At 53.0% G+C, this 17,589-nt stretch overlaps 1 protein-coding gene across 1 annotated transcript in view; it reads right to left on the reverse strand.

Annotated features, from left to right (window-relative positions):
- Positions 1 to 17,360, reverse strand: part of SLC25A37 (solute carrier family 25 member 37) — a 38,112-nt gene extending 20,752 nt beyond the window's left edge. The window contains exon 1 of the mRNA XM_027599179.1: positions 16,586 to 17,360. Coding sequence (XP_027454980.1) covers positions 16,586 to 16,795 — 210 coding nt within the window. The 5' untranslated portion in view covers positions 16,796 to 17,360. The remainder of the gene's footprint in view (positions 1 to 16,585) is intronic.
- Between the last annotated feature and the right edge of the window lie 229 nt (positions 17,361 to 17,589).

Below are 17,589 nucleotides of genomic sequence, written 5' to 3' on the forward strand. Positions count from 1 at the left end.
TCACCCACGGGCATACACAAAGTAGGCCCCTGAAACCCCGCACGCACGCCCCTTGCCAAACAGCTGTCTCCTTGCTGCTTGCTCCCCCAAAGGGTTACACACTAGCTGAGTCCCGCATGCACGATGCGCCTTTCTGGGGCCTCCTGCACAGGGGATAGCCCCATCAGAGCTGGGCTCCAGAGTTCAGTGTATGGTAGAGGTCTAAGCAGGGGTTCAGGGTAAATTGCCCAGATGTTACTGAAGCCAGATTCCCTACAAATGCTGAGATCCAATTATCTCCATAATGCTGGCTGACTTATGTGTGGGTGGGGTCAGGTCACAGCTGGAGAGGACGTTCTCCTGCTTTCTTCACACACCTTGCACACCAGCCAGTGACAGAGAAAGAAACCCCAAATACCAGAAACACCACGCTTGATGTTCTCTGGGTCTCTCTCAGGGGAAAGAGACCAAAGGAAACATCCCGAAGATTCCCTTCCCAGCCTCCGGAATCCACTTACACGTACAAATGTCTGCACGGACAAATTGTTTCATAAGCTTTTGGGGGAGTCATGTTTACATTTTCCTGGATGCCGAAGGCAATGGCAGGGACCTGCAATCATGGGTGAGCTTTCATGCTGACTAAAACCCTTGTCCTGGAAACCAGGGCTTTAAAGGATTTAAACTGAAGCCGTCTGACGAGAAGGGTTTCCAGAAGGCAGAGCGGGAGCCTGGCGTGGTCAAACTACGGGGGTTTTTTTCCCCACTGCACAAACATCATCAGTGTGCCCACGGGGGTGGCTAGGGCTGAGTCCTTGCCTTCAAGGGGTCTGTCGTCTTAATAAGGACAGCGAGAGTAAACCAAAAACCATGCAAATAAAAAAATAATAATAACAAAGTCTAAGGGCCCTGAAGCAGAGCAGAAGGGGACAATGCAAGGAGAGCAAAGGCAGGGAGCCTCCTGTACATGTGGGGAAGGGTCCCGGAAGGGCCTCTGAAGCCTGGGGGAGTCGGGCAAGTGGAGCTTAGCGCACAGGGGCTACCTTGGGCACGGGCAGTGGCAGGTGGGAGGGGGCCAGAGGCCCCGAGAAGGCTGGTGTCCCCGGCAGCACCTGGAGCTGCCCTGAAAACCACGGCAGCGGTGAGGATCATTTCACCCTTCCGTCTGTCTGGCTCTGACCTCCGGCCTTGGATGTGGGAAAAGAGAAGGAGGAAGGGGGGGAAGAAAGGAGGTAAAAGACACAGGAGAACGTTTCTCACTGTGAAATCTAAACGGGAGCACAAACCATGGGGAGCAGTGGTACTCCCGTCACCGTGAGGGGACACCACCGAGAGCCTCCCAAGTGAGGAGCCCACCCCACTCTGTCACTCCCAAAAGCACTCCCCCAAACGCTCGGGTCGTCTGGGCTAACCCATCTGTGCTGCTGGCAAAGCTGCCTGACCTTGGCCATGCCAGCTGACCCCTCAATGACTCAGCTTCCTGGTAGTGAACTTATAAAAGGTCCCCGGCAGGATGGAGTCAGAGTTATAAACAGGGCCTTCCAGAAGCATCTGCTACATGGCTCCCCTTGATTCCAGGGTGGGGCTGTGGCCATTCAGCATTTCTGGAATTGCCTGAATGAATGGTTTGCAGTCTTTAAGCGTTGTAGTTGGACGTTTCAAGGAAATTACACAGACTATAATTTCTAGTAGTCTAGTAAGGACCAGCAGGCACTCTAGGATGCGGGGACCCCCAAATGGTATATTGGCACCTGGTTCCTAGCCCTGCTCCTTAACCCCCTGGTAGAAATTCCAGGGAAGGGGTTTTCCAGTGTCCTCCTCTAAAGAGAAGTGTCTCCAGGTCTATACATTCAAAGTCAGAAGAGGATGTCCCAAAGTTATAATGCCCCATGGAAATAAAGGGTGGAAATTTTAGAACTGGAAACTTCCTAAGAAAACATTTAGTTTGGGTTCAGTCTTGCCATTTTACAGATGAAGAAACTGAGACTCGCACAGGTGAAGTGCTTTTCTCAGAGGCACTCGGTTGGTGGGCCTCTGGTCATCTTAAGCTAATTACAGTTCACTCTAAAAGCAACTGCTAAAGAATATAAAATAAAAGGCGAATGCTAATGTACAGAAAGAATCCGCTTTGGCCTCACTTTTCCTTAGTTTGTTCACTGCCCTCTGTGCTCAAGTTCTGGGATGACAAAGGTTCTCCCTGTCCCTTAAACTGGCTGCTCAGAGATCAGAAATCTGTTTCCAATTTAAAGCAGTTTCTTTTTCTTTTTTTTTTTTTTAAAGCAGTTTCTGGTAAAAGTCCAGCTTTGTAGTGACTTTTGGTTCTTAGGGTCGGAAAGAGAATTTCAGAAACTGGCTTGTGCCTGGATTATCAGAAAATACAAGGGACCCTTGAAAGAGACACCCAGGGGGGAGTTGAAAACGAGACTTCTTATCCAAGGTCAGGGAGAGCATCCGCAGCCGGCGTCAGAAGCCCGTGGGGGAACAGTGCCGAGTCCAGGGAGAAACGGAACCTGCTTCCACCTGAACCTGTCCCAGCGTGCACCACCCCCCGATCAGGACAGACGGCAGTGCCAACCGCTTCTCTACCTCCTCCTGAAACTCGAAAGATTCTTTTGGAAGCACAGAAGGCACTGGGCGTCCTACCAACTTGTCAATATATTCCTTATTGCTATTACATTGTTTTTGCGATGAAAAGCCACTTCTGAAGCGGACATTCTTAAAGCTCTAGCTGCGAACAATAAATACGCAGTAATTTGCGAAGAAAGCTCACTTACCGCGCCATCCTTCCTGGACTGCGTAAATACATGTACGTTAATTCAGTTTATTATCTGAGAAGCCAAGATTCAAGGGGGAAAAGAAATGAAGCACAATCACATTAAAAGAGAGCTCCCAAGTGTCACATACTATGTGGGATTTTAGCCATTTCACTGATAGTTCCTTGTCCTGATAGGACACTTTCTATGGCAGAACTTCAACCAGCTCAAATCCTGGCTTCTCCACTGACCATTTCTTCTGGGTTAACAGCTCAGCATTGTCTAAGGACACTGAAAAGGCCCACACATGTCCTCCTTCAAAACACTCAGCCAACAGATTTGGTAACAAAGACCTCCTGTGCCAGGGGAATCCGCAGACACAGAGAGAAAGGGCTGGCCTTGGGGTCAGCCGATTCTTGCCCATGTCACCGGACTGGCCTTTTAGAGAAACAGGACTCAGTCTCCAAAAGCTGCAAGTTCCAAGAACTTCTGTCTAAACCCTGGACTAATGCAGACACCAGGGGGAACATTCCTCGGGAGTCCAGTTTCAGGCTCTTTATCAAAACTGCCACAGGCAGATGGGACAAGCCCTGGGAACTGTACTCTCTGCATTTTGTAGGAGACTCTACCGGAGACAGATAGGCTAAAAGGGAAGGGGCGCGGGGGAAATGTCCAGCTCCGCGGTGGCCTTTAAAAAGCGAAAAGGAATGACCTTCAAATAGGAGTGTCAGGAAGAGGTCCAGGTGCTATGGGGCTCCAGCTCAGTCTCTGTCCTCAGGAAAGCACACTGGTCACCTACACTGTTTGTCAGGTCTCTCCCTCATAACCCTACAAACCATGACCTGTGCCAGTAAAGGTCACTCAGGCAAACCCTGACCCTCCACAAGTCATGTGACGGTATTTAATTTTTAGCCACTTATCTGGCTGCTCCTGAAGCTGGTATTTGCCACCAATGCCACCCATTTATTATGAGCCAGTTATGAGCAGAAATGCCTTCGGTATGACAGCTTTCGTCCCTCCCTCCTTGTTCCTGTCTCCCTCTGGTCTTTAGCACTGCTGTCCCACTCAGGGAGGGAAAGCCACCAGGCTGTCACTTGGGAGCCGGACAGGGAATTAAAACCCCAGAACATGAGGGAGAAAAAGAAGAAACTGCAGAGAAGTGGGGGGGGCAAGAAAATTCCAGAACAGGGGGCAGGTCTCACGTGGAGGCCCCGGTGTGGTGACCTCGAACCACGAAAACTGTCTCCGGGGATTCTGCAGTCAGAAGGCTCCAAGCAGAATCCCAAACGCAGAGTGTCAGAGGGGTGTAGGTGTCCTGATTATGGCCAGGCACCTTGGGGACAGGACGTGACAGCCTAGGGGACAGAGAGAGAATGGCACAGCTTTGTTCTAACATCTGCAACCCCTTTGGTCTAGATATAGATACTGAGAGAATTCCTGGAGGGGCTCTTTCCCGACCCCTCCAGACGAGGTGCAGGGTCCCTGAGGGCAGGCTCAACACCCACTACAGGAAGGATTCATCAATCTATCTGTCCCCCCTGCCAGATGGGGGCTTCCGCGGGGAGAGACATCCGGGGTGTCAAGCCCTCGGCTCCCTGGTACCCAGCACATGCAGTCACTCTCTGTATGTCCTTGCTCCTTACTTTCATTCAGTGAAGTCCAGCAGATGAAGCTGCATTGTTGCAAAGGCCTTTCAACCCTTCCACGGTTCTATGAATCAGGCTAACACAAGCCCACATTTAAGCAAATAAGCCACAGAGACAGTGACTAAGAAAAGAGACTGACTTCATTCTTCATTTAAGACACACCCTGGGTCTGCCCCTTCCACCGTCACACATGTATACATATACCACCAACATCTTTCCTTTGGAAAGGCTTCCCTGCTCTGGTCTGACTTCTTTATAGAGCTGCTCATCAGCTAACCACCCTGCTCCTTTAATCCAGGCTCGTGACAGCGCCGGGACATCCTTGGGACCTCCCCTAGTCCAGGGTGGTGGGGGAGCGGGGCACTGCAAGTCAGAGGCAGTGCCCGGAGTGTTCCTGTCCTGAGCAGGCCTGGCTGGCAAGCTTCCTGTGGGCTGCCCGTGTCCATCCACCACCTTCCGCACCTACTGCCAGGCCCGGGGCAAGCAAGGCGCCAGCAAAACCGTCACGGCGGGCAGCATGCGGAAACAAGGACCAGAGGACCTCAAGACAAAGGCGTCTGTGTCCTACCTCCTTCCGCTCTTACTTTTCTATGACACCAGTTGTGAGAAAACAAGGAAAACAGAGACAGGAGGGACCACAGTGGGAAAATCCCCAGCCTCATCTGCCTGGCACTGGAGGGGCAGGCTCACTTAAAAAGTAAAAGTGAGCCTACAAAATGCTGACCCCGAGAGATGAACGGGGCCCTAACTGCCCCGGGGCACCCTGCTGTCCTCCCTGCACAAGGCCCTGTCATTCACGGTTCTTCACCTCAGTAGCCACACACAGCTCCTCTCAACACCAGCCCTACGGGATCAATTTTGAAGGTGTTTCTGAGCAGGCTCTGAGTATAACCCAGCGAACGAGGTGGGAGCAGGGGGGCCATCCCAGTCTTCACTCAACAGATGGGAGACACTGTGTAAGGAGAGAGGTGAGGCGCCCGAGGCCATGCAGCGAATCCCACAGTGGCTGGAAATAGAGCCTGGATTTTCCATTCCGATGAGCTAACCTTACCCCTTTCACAGGAGCCCCATTTGATAATAAATACCATGACCTGGCACCTGCAGAGAGCTTTATACTTTTTAAACAGTAGAAAGGTTTGTCTGCCGCAAGCCTGGCTCTATTTTCTTCCTAGAGGCAGTGAGCAGACGGGAAAGGGAGGGAAGACGGAGTGGTCTTTGCTACTCTTCCCTGCGTTAAGGGAAGGAAACAGCTGCCCTAGCAGACCAAGGAGCAATGACGTAGTGCTCTTCCCAACAGGCCATCTTGATCCTGGGATTTGGAAAGGCTTCTCAGGCCAGTCCAAATTCAAATCACTATACTGAGCTCCACGTTTTAATTCCCTGCTGACATGAGAAGGGGCCACCGCAGGGGCAAGTTGCTCCAGAGAGAGGCCAGACAGAGCCAAAAATTACCTACAGCAATTTGTCATCATCCTCATGCCCTCAGTTACCGGAGTATCTGACCAAAGAACTCCTACTTACACGTTAGAGCCCTGCGTTCCATGTTGGACTCTGAGTCGCTGCTGGTGCTCCCTTAACTCCAGTTCCTCCATCCCAAGAATGCAGCTGGGGCAGCATCATCTCATCTCAGAACGCAGCTCAGGGGCTCTGCTGCCATTAACATGTGAGTCTACTCCCCAGCACCTCACTTGCTTGCTCCTACCTGCTTCCTTCCTCACTGTCCCCCTTTAGCTCTGGAGTAACAGAAAATGCCCGACTTCCAGAGCATCTTATTTTTCTGAAGTTCGGTTTTCTCATCTGTGAAATGAGAAACAGCACATGCCTTTTCCCACCTTCAAAGGAGAGCTAACAGAATCCAATGACAGAATGCAGGTGAGAACAATACAAAAATAGTGCAGTATAAAGTGCAAAAGCAACATACAAGCATAAACAGGTGTTCAAGTAATAACACTTACAGAAATGATAGAGGAGCTAAAATTAACCAAATGCTTACCAGGTACCTGACGCTATTCTTAACACTCGAGGTGTATCCTAATTAATTCTCATAGCAACACTCTGAGGTGGGTCCTGTGATTATCCCTGTTCTACAGATGAGGAAAATGAGGCACAGAGAGTATGTCAGTAGCTTGTCTAGGCACTGTCCCCGGGCAGTCTGGCCCCAGACCCTGTGCTGTGAACCTGAACCGCTCTCCTCTCTTAATCATTAAGCATATTGCCTCCGATACGATCTGGCATTATCTGGGCAAGTCCAGGTTTACAAAAGCCGCCCACAAACGCGATCCTGCCTGAGTTTCTCAACAGCCCCGTCAAGTGGGTGAGCAGATGCTGTTAGCCTAGAAGATTAGTATTAGTCTGTGAGACAAGGAGACACTAGCTTCGCCTAGAGAAGTAACTTGGCCAAGGTTTCAAAGGTGGTCCATGGCAGGCCCAGGGCCTACTGGGCCCCGGGGCAGTGCCCACTGGGCCCCAGGGCAGTGCCCTTTCTAGAGGCTTCCACGCCAGCACACACGGCCCTCCCCAGCCCCTGCCCCCAGGAGCATCTCAAATGGAGCCTTTATGGCCGTGCCAGGGAACCAAAGTTGTCACCACAACGAGCGACCGGGGCAGGGGCTTTTGCCAGCCAGACCTCAGGGTGCCGCCACTTTCTAGGTCTCTCACTGGATGCGAGATCCAGAGGCCCCAGAGGAAGTCCTCTCAACAACACGAAGCTGCAGCCCCCCACTTGACCCAACAATGGCCAGACGTTTCTTAAAGCTGTTATGCAACTCTTGCTTCAGCCAAGCTGCTGCTGGGATTTATATTTCAACATGTTTTGTTTTCTCTTCAGAGAGAAAGCATGAATGTGAAACTGTAACACCTCTTAGTGACCAGACAACGGCCCTTCCCAACTGTCTGGGGTTACTGGTAGGGTGGAGGATGTTTTCAGAGACACCTTCTGGGAGCCAAGTTCAGGTTCCAGAATGACTAACAACCTCAGGGGTTAGGAAGAGGATTGGGGGGTGGGCGGTGGGTAGGACAACTGAGGGCCACTGTCTCCTACCAGGGAAGGAGCCAACTCAAGACTGCAGAGCAAAGAAGCCCAGAATGATGCTCCCTGGACGGCCTCCGGACCTGCAAGATGGCAGCTTAAGCACTCCAGAGTCCAGACACCCCAGACCTTGTGCCCCTTTGAAAGTAAATACCAAGTTAGGCCATTCTGCCCCTCAAAGGGAGCCAGTCCTGCCACCTTAGCTCAGGATCTAATTATAGGGAGCGATGCTCTGGGAACAGGGGCCAGGACTTATTTTTGCTGCCCAGTGTCTAGCACAGAGACTGGCAGGGAAGGCTCTCAGTAAGCATGGAATGAAGTGGGTGGCCAGATGAATTAACAGCCTCATCGGGATAGAACTGTGGCTTGCGAATTCTACTGCAAAAAAAAGGGCAAACAAAAGGGCTGAGAAAGTCTTTCTATGGGCAAGGTACACATGGATTCAAAAACAACACACATCAAAAAATTAAAACTAGCATTTGTTTAATCGCATGTTTCAAAGCACTTTTTTCCCCACATCTCTTCTTTTTTTTTTTTTAGAGATTTATTTATTTATTTTAGAAAGAGAGAGAGGGGGGTGCAGTGGGGACAGAGGGAGAGAAACTCAAGCAGACTCCCTGCTGAGTGTGGAGCCTGATGGGCAGCTTGATCCCACAACCCTGAGGTCATCACCCAAGCCGAAAACAAGAGTCAGACACCCAACCAAATGAGCCACCCAGGCGCCCACCACCACATCTCTTTAAAACTGTGCCTACGTTCATTCAACCACTATTCACAGAATACCTTTATCTGTCTCACTCTGGTGGACAAGTCAGAGGGGAGCTGGTCTGGGTCTCTGCACACTGTTCAAGGCTCAGGCTTTATTCTGCAGGCAACGGGGACAGCTAGGGGCATATGAGGCGGAGAGAGAGACCACCCGATATGAGACGCAGAAGATGGGGCTAATTCTCAGCCCCGGCATCGGCTCTGCTCACGTGCAGAACAGGCTGGATTTTCCATTCCAATCAGCTAACCTTATCTTTTAACAGGTTCCCAGTTTGATAAAACCATGACCTGGCACCTGCAGAGAGCTTTATACTTTTTAAATTATGTTCACTGTTTAAACAGAGTTCACTGCAAACCTGGCTGCATTTTCTTTCTAGATGTAATAACTAGACCTGAAAGGTGGGGACTGCGACTCTTCCCTATTTAAGAAGACAAAGCTGCAGCCTGCACGGAAGCTGCAGGGCTCAGCAGTGGGCGCGAACAGGACCAGCTATGAATGATTTACAGGAATTCATTCAACAAATCCTTAACTGAGCACCTACTATGTGCCAGGTATGGTTTCTGGCCATGGGAACATACCAGAGAACAAAAGAGCAAGATTCCTGCCCGCTGGGAGCTTACATTCAAATAAGGGGAGACAGACCATAAATAATAGTCTAAATATGAATAAAATATGCAAAGACTATAAGTAATAAATGTAAGTAAATGGCACTGTGTGTTAAAAGGTAACACAGTGGCTGTGGAGAAAAACAGCAGGGCCAGGCGACAGGGAAGTGGGGGCCAGGGGAAGGAGGGTGTACTCAGTTGCGACTCAGGTGGTCAGGGACGCCATCAATGCAAAGGAGACAGTGAGTCTCCAAAACCAAGGTGGCAGCCGTGGGAGGGAGATGAACAAAGGCAAGAGCTACTACAGATGCACCAGTGGAAGGGTCCTGAAAACATAAGGGGGGGGGGTCGGGGAGGGCGGGGAGAGTGGGCAGAGGGAGGAGAAAGGCTGAACAGGGTCACCAAGTTCCTGAGGGAGGGGGCCCAGGCTGGAGGGGAGGCAGGGATGTCTACACTGCACATCCTGGACACCGAGGCAGCCATGTCTACGACATGTCTGTGAGGCAACAGATGCCCAGGTCCCAGAAAGACAGGACCAGAGACACCGGTGTGCTATCCGTGAGTGACTGGGACCCAGGCGGAAACTGAGGGAAGAAGAGAGGGTGGCAGGCTGACTTCTAAGGAAGACCAGGCAGCTGCCCCCTCATTAGAGGGGCCAGGAAAACAATGACTGAGTTTATTAGCAAGGAGATCATAGCAGCCTCCAGGAGGTTTCCAGCAGAGTGGTGGGCACAGAGCCAAAGGCCTGGCCGGTGAAGGATGGGGGGCGGACAAGGTGAGGAAGCAGAGACCAAGTGTCAATGATCCTTTCCTAACACTTGTTATTTTAAGGAGAAAGACCCCTGGGGCCCCTGGGGTCAAGGTGAGACGTCCGGTGTTTGTTATTTAAGATGGGACAAGTTTGGACTGTATAAATGCTTTAAAGAAGGAATCACTGGTCGGGGGCAGGCGAAAGATACTGAAACCGAGTTACTCATGAGAGAGATGACCAAAATAGCCACCAGCATGACCATTTATAGCACACTTATACAGCAGACTCGGCAGCAACAGCTTTTCGGGAGATGCCTCATTCAATTCTTTCACCGGCCCTGTAAGGGAGGGCTTGGTATTAACATCCCTGCTCTGCAGACAAGGACACTGAGCTGACAGGGGTCACTCGCGCGCCCCAATGGAGGCAGGACTGAATGCAGGTGTCCGTGGCTGGTTCCCACACACCGCCCTGCCCCAGGCCCGCTGATCCACCTTTGACAAAGGAAGGAGCCTCTTCCCTTATGACAGTAGGAAGGCGGGGAACAGCATGCTGGTTGGAAGGACAGTGACAGGAAGGCGTGAGCTTGACCGGGGTCCTGCTTTCTCTATGAACGAGGGAGCAAGATGCCACCCAGGGGCTGCGAAAGTGGAAGGATGGGAGTTTGAGGAGCTGCTGAGGAGGATGGAAACAGGCTGACGAGAACACACAGAAAGACAAGCTGAGGGCCCCAGAGGCATGCGCACACAGGGCACCACCAGCGGAGGCAAACATGCGATTTTTCTCCAGAAGGGCTCCAACTGCCCAACGGGGCGCTGGGTCATCCAGGACTAGGGTTTGGGCAGACCAGTGAGGCAGGGAAAGAGAGGTCTCTGGAATGGCTGCAGTGGCGGGCCACAGGCTCCCGTGTGGATGAGGAAGACGGGGCCAGGCCGACACAGGTGGATTCAAGATCTCAGAGGCGGAAACCTTCGGGGTTAGGATGAGGCCCCATGGAGTTACAGGCCATCAACCTGAGGGGCATAAAGACCCCAGGGATTTGGATGTTAGTCCAGTGGCGCCCGGGACGGGACATTCTCAGAGTGATGATGGGATTCATTCGTGGTGGAAGCAGTCTGTGAGCCAGACACCAACGTCCAGAGAGAACGGGGAAAGTAGCTGCAAAACTATGTTGTTGACGATGCCGGAGATGAAGGTGAGTACTGAGCCCCAGAGAGCACTCAATGCACAGCAGGCTCCCTCATCAGTGCTTTAGGGACTGAAGCCTCACAGCCCCTCTCCCCTTTGCACTGACAGGAAATGGGGCACAGACAGAAGACAGGAGGAGGGACCTGCCCAAGGTCACACTAAGCGGAGCCAGGACCCAGTCCACGCGGTCTGGCTCGAAGGCCCCTGCTCCCCACCACTCCGCCGCCTGCCTCTCACTGTAAGTCAGGCTGGAGGTGGAGGTGAGCAGATGAAAGAGACAGAGAGAGAGAAGAGGAAGGACCGGAGACTCCAAGAAGAGGGGAGGCTAAGAGGCTGGTCGGTCACGGTGAGACGGCAGGAGCCCCGGAGGTGCCTGGGCTCGAGCTGACGGGAATCTTACACTTGAGAGGCTTCCGGGAAGGAGAGCCCTCGGAAGAAGAGCTGGATTTCTATCAGGACAGGGAGACGGCAAGGAACATTCGGTGCAGGTATAAGGGAGCTTGTTCGAAGGCACTTCCGCGGGGTGTGACGAAAAATAAAGGAAGAAGAAGGCAATGGAAAGCTAGGTCAGGAGAGAGAAACCAGCGAGAAAATTAGTATCTGCACTTCACAGACAAAGCAATTACAACTCAGAAAAGCAAAGTGACTCTGCCCCAACCAGTAAGTCAAAGACTCCCCAAGATAGTTCTCTGAGAGTGAGACACGTGGCTCAGAAAGAGCTTGAGGGGAGGTTTAGAGCTAAAGGCAAAGTGATTAGATACAACCCCCCTATGGAAAATGTCAGCCGTAAACATTCGAGGTGGAGGCCGGGAGGGGAAGGGCAGGCTCAGGGCTCACAATGCCCCCCGAAGAGCTCCCGCAAACAACAGGACTGTAGAGATGCGTCTGCAGCCAGCCCCGAGGGGGCCGGAGGGCTCACTGAGGAGTAAAAAAAGAAAAGGAAAATTCTCTGAGAAGGAAATGTTGGGTACTAGGAGAAATATGAAGAGAACCAGAACGCTCTGGGGTTTAAGAGAGACTGCCAAAGGCTTCATTCAACACAGAAGCTAGTTCATCCAGTGGGCCGGGGAAAGGCAGCCCTCCTGAGGTTGGAAGGGGGTCAAAACCCCACGCCCATCAAATAGGGAGAGTGGACTACGGTCGGTCATTGCTCCGAAGAGCAGATGGGACAAAAGCTCTCATGAATGACACGGCCAAAGGTAGTTAAAACATGCCCAAAAGAAAACCAGGAAGAGATAGGGGACACACACACTCCACAGAGCAACGCCCTCTCCCCTGTGACACGTGCATACCCCTGGGCGCTTTAAAGTCACAGTCAGGTAAATCCTCCATTCAGGCCCAACTGCCTCTCCCTACTGAAGAGGTGAGGGCACCTTCCCTGCCCACTACAATCCTAGGGGCGCCCCCTCAAGCCCTGGCCCAGCGGGCCCCTCCCCCATTTCCGGGCAGAGGGGGCCGGGTCAGGTCTGCCCCCTCCTCCAGCGGCAGGCCTGCCAGGTGCAGATCCGGGCGGTGGGCAACGGCACCAGTGGGCAGGAGGCAAAGAAAAGGACACGAGTTCCAGAGTCCGCCTTTCTTGACTCCATGCCCCTTCCAAATGCACCCCTCAGAAAAACATCACCCACTTAAGGACAGAAAAAAAGGGAGGGGAGGAACCTGAAGGAGACAAGACAGGAGAAGAGAGACAGAAAAATCACTATAATTTTCTTGCAAGAACTCGAGCAATTTGGGATTTCACGCCCTTTTGAAGCTGAATGGCAGCTACTGAACTGTACTTGGTTTTGAAAACACTGCAGTGGGTGGGAGGGGACTCTGGCTGCCACCCTCACCCTCCCGCTGAGCACCCTGCCTACCAGCCAGCCTGCATGACTGGAACCCTGAGGAGCAAACTCAGAAGGTGAGGAATGCTGAGCCGTCCTGGCACCTGCCTGGTTCACTGCAGCTCAAAGCTCAGCAAGGCCAGCTACAGAAACCCCTGAGGCCAACCGAGCTTTCCAACTGGCACAGCACCCACCAGCTAGCTCCTCGAGAGAAGGCTGAGCCTCACCCCCTCGCTGCCCGCTCCTCTCCATGGACCGCACCCGGCTGGGAAGGAGGGCTTCGCCTGGCACAGTTAAAGGCAGCATTTCCCTGAGAAGCAAAGGGAAGGGCCGAGAAAGGGTCAGCGGAAGTTCCCTCTCTTCAAATCTTTCCTGTTTTCTTTTGCCCCCTGCTTTCACCACCACGGGATTCAGCGTGGTCTAGAATGGTGTGCCTAATCTGGTTGGAATTTCCTCCTCCGCCCACCTGGCATTCTCCCCACGGTCTTGAGCACTCCCGACCAGGGCTTCTCGCAGCCACCCCACGTGCTGGTCTAGGTGACCACGCCACTTGCCACTCTGGAGCACCAGCTAGAGAATCATGGAAAACCTGCCGCAAAGCCCCAGTTGGGAAGGAACGATTAATTGCTACTGGTTGGCGAAAGCGCTGCGGAGCCCCCATGCTCCTTCCCTTTGTACCATGCAGACCATACAGTTACTGGGAACTGACAAAGTCCGAGTGGCCTGGCCCTTTATGGATTTATAAGCACTCACAGTCCACCCCCAGGGACTACATGAGAGAAGAGGGCACAGGAAGGAGCAGAAAAGTTGCCGAAGGTCTTCCAAACAACCCTTTAATAATCACAAATGGCTAGAGCTTCAGAGACATTAGTGGTCATTAGGTTCAGTGTTCTTCATACTTTTTTGGCCATAACCCCAGTCAGAAGGGGATTTTACACAGCCATCCAGGGGACACACACACACACACACACACACACACACACACACCCCAATTTCACCAAGCAACACTTCTTACTATATGCCACACACACTTATGTTTTGTACTCTGACCATTAGAGAGGCTAATCTTTCTTAAAATGTTGATGCCATTAATGGGTCACAACCCACAGTTTGAAAAACACAGGTAATTAAAGTGACACTGAGGGGGGGGTTAGGATGTGGCTTCATGGGAAAGCATATTTAACATAATAATTTTAAGCATTAGTAAGGTTGGCTTTCTGCCCCTGTGACCACAGCAGCAAGCAGCTCATCTGGCTCAGTGGTCAAAGTGACCAGCACTGACTTCCATGGTCTACACCATCTAGGACAGAAAAACTGGGAAAAGCGGGCCCACCTGATACTCTCACTTAACCTCACATATTCAAAGTTCAAAATGTGTGACTTATAAAATCAGAGATCATTTTTTTTCCAGCATACAATTTACATTGACATGGCTTCGACTGTAATAATTCTTTGGAATTTCAAGTACCATAAAAGAGGTCAATGGGTGTTCTGTGTAAGTAGAAAGGGGGACAGGTTAAGAATGGGGAGAAATACTGAACTGGCCCATAGCCCCCACTTTACAGACACAAAACTAAGGCATAGAACAGTGCATAAGGCATGAAGCAAGTTAGGGGCAGGGCTGGAAACCCAACCCAGGGCTCCTGACTCCTTTACTCACGGTCTCCATCACCCAAAATATTTAAGAAGAACACAGTCGAGGTTTCCTCAAGTGAAGCATTTCCATGACTGAAGAATGGATGCGTCCCTGATATGTCACGCTGGGCACAGACAACTGTGCTGATCTTGGCAGACCTTGGCACTCGCCTGCAGCCTCCCTGGGATCATGCAACAGGGCTCACACCACTTAACACTCTCTCTGTGCCTTTTGTCTCAGCTGAAAAATGAAAAGAATCCTTGCTACCCTCTTCTGAGAAAGTTGTAGTGAAAAACGAGGTGCTTTAAAACCAAACCTGCATGCTTAAAAACAGAAGAAGCCCTTACTAGTAACCGGGGCCTTCATTTTACAGTCAAGCCCCATAAGGTGAGTGACTTGTCTGGGACAGCCCCGTTATCTATCCGCAGGTGAAAACTGCTATGTAAAGTAATACTAAGTACAGAGTGACAACTGGATTAAAACTTACGACATCTACGGGGCAGAAGGAGCGGCAGGGAAGGAACTAAACACAGAACACACAATTTAAACATATATGACGAATGCCTCTTTAGACTGACATAGGGAGTTGAAAAGGCATGACTAATTACATCTAATCCTAAAGATAAGCTACAGTGATGCTCTGAACCACACTCAGCAAAACCTCACATGTGGCATAGTTCCTCAATGGAACGTTCATCTCTGCCACCCTGTGGGTCCGGTGCCTGCTCAGATAACATCTCCCTGCCCCTAACTTTCCCCATACTCTGTCCAAGGCACTGGAGACAACAGCTTCAAATATGGGAAATTGTATTACATGTGAGGGATTCCTTCCTGTACAAATGCCACCTGGTATCTGTCCAGGGTCTTTCCTGGAGAAGCTGTGAAAAGCTATGAGGCAAGATCTCCCCCATGCCCTCCATAACCCTGGCAGCAAGGGCCGTTCCCCCTGGGGATGCTGGAGGGTCCGAAGAGGTGATACCTCAGGCCCAGCAGCATCATCAAAGGCTTGGGCCTCACCTTACTGCAAATGCCCAGGCTTTCTCTCACTGGACTCCTGTCTGTCCACTGATAGCCAGCTCCCAGAGAGCTGCCCAGGGCAGGGAAAACCCTGACTTAGACAGTCTGGTCTTCACACCTTGCAAGTGGGGCCAGCATCAGCAACAAGATACAGCTGCCAGTCGGGGAGCTCGGTGGGCCCTGCCTTTCAAGATAACTGCCACCCAGAGAGGTCCCAAATCTCGGACAGCACTCTTGGGCTGGAGTCAGAGGAAACAGGTGGAGTATGAGCCCAGGCAGGTGAATCAGTTCATAGCTCTTTGCCTCAGTTTCTTCATCTGTTAATCCCTGGGTTGCTGGATGAATTCGACGAGTTATGCCTACAGAAGTGCAAGATGTCAATACCTGCGTTACCTTCCTGAACAGGCGGCCAGAAGGCAGCTCTCAGGCTAACAGGAAAAATCCGCCTGGCTGACGCTGCCTCTTTGCAGAAATGCACGTAAAACTACCTGGGGAAGTGACAGGCAAACCGAGTGCCTATTACACAACCCACAGTAAGAGTTGTATAGCACATGCTCTCCTTGCCTGCCCTCCTCCCTGCAACAAAAAGAGAAGGCAAATGTCACTGCAGGGCTCACTGCCTCTAGGCTGCTCAGCCGCCCGAACTTCTGGGGGAAGAGATGTAGAAACCCTGAGAAAAGGGGCTCACGTAGGGCGTCGCTGAACCGGTATTCCCAAGAGAGCTGCCAAGAACCAGGAGAACCCCTGCCACTCCTACGCCTCCCCAGAGACCCGGGGAGCTGAAGCCACACACCCGGGTCGGAGCGCGCACGGCCGAGCAGGGGCCACGTTTCTCGGCGCTAGCGTGGTTAGCGCTTCCCGGCCGCCAGCTCCCTCGGAAACTGCGCACGTGTGGACAGCCGTGGCCACCCTGCACTGACCGGAGGACGGCTCTCGCCGCGGCTCGGACACTGGGCACGCCAGCAAGAGCCGCGAAGAGCTGGAACCCCAAAGCCCTCGGATCGCGCGGGCAGACGTGGTAAGACTGTGCAAAGCGGCACCGATCGCCCTCCCTCGGGCACCCCGCCGCCACCGCCGAGACCGGGGGCGCTCGCCAATTCTTCTCCCCCGCCGCAGCGCCGCCAGCAGCCCGGGTGGGGAAGGCGGTGGGAGCGGCGGTGCGTGGCGCCGGTCGGAGCACCCTCGTGGGCTAGGGGCGCCCCTGGGGCCCAGGCGCTCGGCGGAAGGAGCGGCCTGGCGCGCTCGCGGCGAGAGCGGGGGTGCCGCGCCCCACGCCCGCCGCAGCCAGGAGGAGAGGTGGTTTCGGGGCGCTCCCCCAGGCTGCTCTTGCGCGGGATGCAAACGCACGCGCGCGCACTCCCCTGTCCGCTTGCTCCGTCCCTAAAGTCTCCTCGCGCCTCACCTTCACTGAGTCTACCGGGTACATGACCGAGTGCTCCAGGATCCCGGCCATCGCTCCGGCTGTCATGTGGGTGGATAAGGAGGCGCTGGTCGGCAGGTTCTCATAGTCCTCCGACCCGGCGTCCTTGCAGCCGCCGCCGCCATCTCGGCTGTCCCCATCCATCCTGCGCCCCACAGCCTGGCTCCCTACGCCGCCGCAGCGCAGCTCCATCCGCCAGCTCCGCGGGGCGCGGGAGCCTGCAGGAGGTGGGCAGGGAGGGGGAGGGGGCGAAAAACTTCACTTCTTAAAGTGGGAACCACCTCCCCGGTTTTGCGGCGCCTGACGCCATGGCGGGCTGGGGTGGAGCAAAGGGGCCCGAGACACCAATCGCTGGAAAAGAAGAGGCCCGCCGCGGCCCCACCATTGGTGTGCGGGACACTGGGGACCCGCCTTCCTGTGTGACGTCACTGTCCAGTGCAAATTTCCAAGCAACCGGACGGGGGCGAGAGGAGACGTTGGGGTGTCCCGGGAAGTTGTACTACCTCCAGGGTGCCGCTGCCGCGCTTGGGGCAGGCTGGGCGGAGGAGGGGGTCTGGTGGTCACTGGAGAGGGTCGTCCGGGCCCGCAGGGGGGACATGCCCAGGGGTGGAGGGAGATCAGGAACAACGGATAATCCTTTCCCAGAGCCCGGGGTTTTGCAAACAGTGTTGTTCAGCAAGCGTTGGCATTCCTAAGGCCTGGAGAGGGGACAGTTGCCGCGAATGCCATTTATGGAGCAGTTATGATGGCCGGATAGGGGGTGAGGGCGCACGTGGGGGTGGAGTGGAGCTCTAGAATTGGAGACACTGCGCGATATCAGTGGTGCATCACCTTTTGTGCAACACAGGGCATATATCGTGGAGGAGACAGAGTCAAGGTCCTGTGCTAGGCTGCTTTGTTGGGGAGAACACTCATTTAGTTGAAATTTTTTTCCCTCACTGGAAGCACATAGAGCTAAATTTGTTCCTCTTCTTATTCTCACAAAG

The sequence above is a fragment of the Zalophus californianus genome, chromosome 2 (assembly GCF_009762305.2).
Source record: "Zalophus californianus isolate mZalCal1 chromosome 2, mZalCal1.pri.v2, whole genome shotgun sequence".
NCBI classification, from domain to species: domain Eukaryota; kingdom Metazoa; phylum Chordata; class Mammalia; order Carnivora; family Otariidae; genus Zalophus; species Zalophus californianus.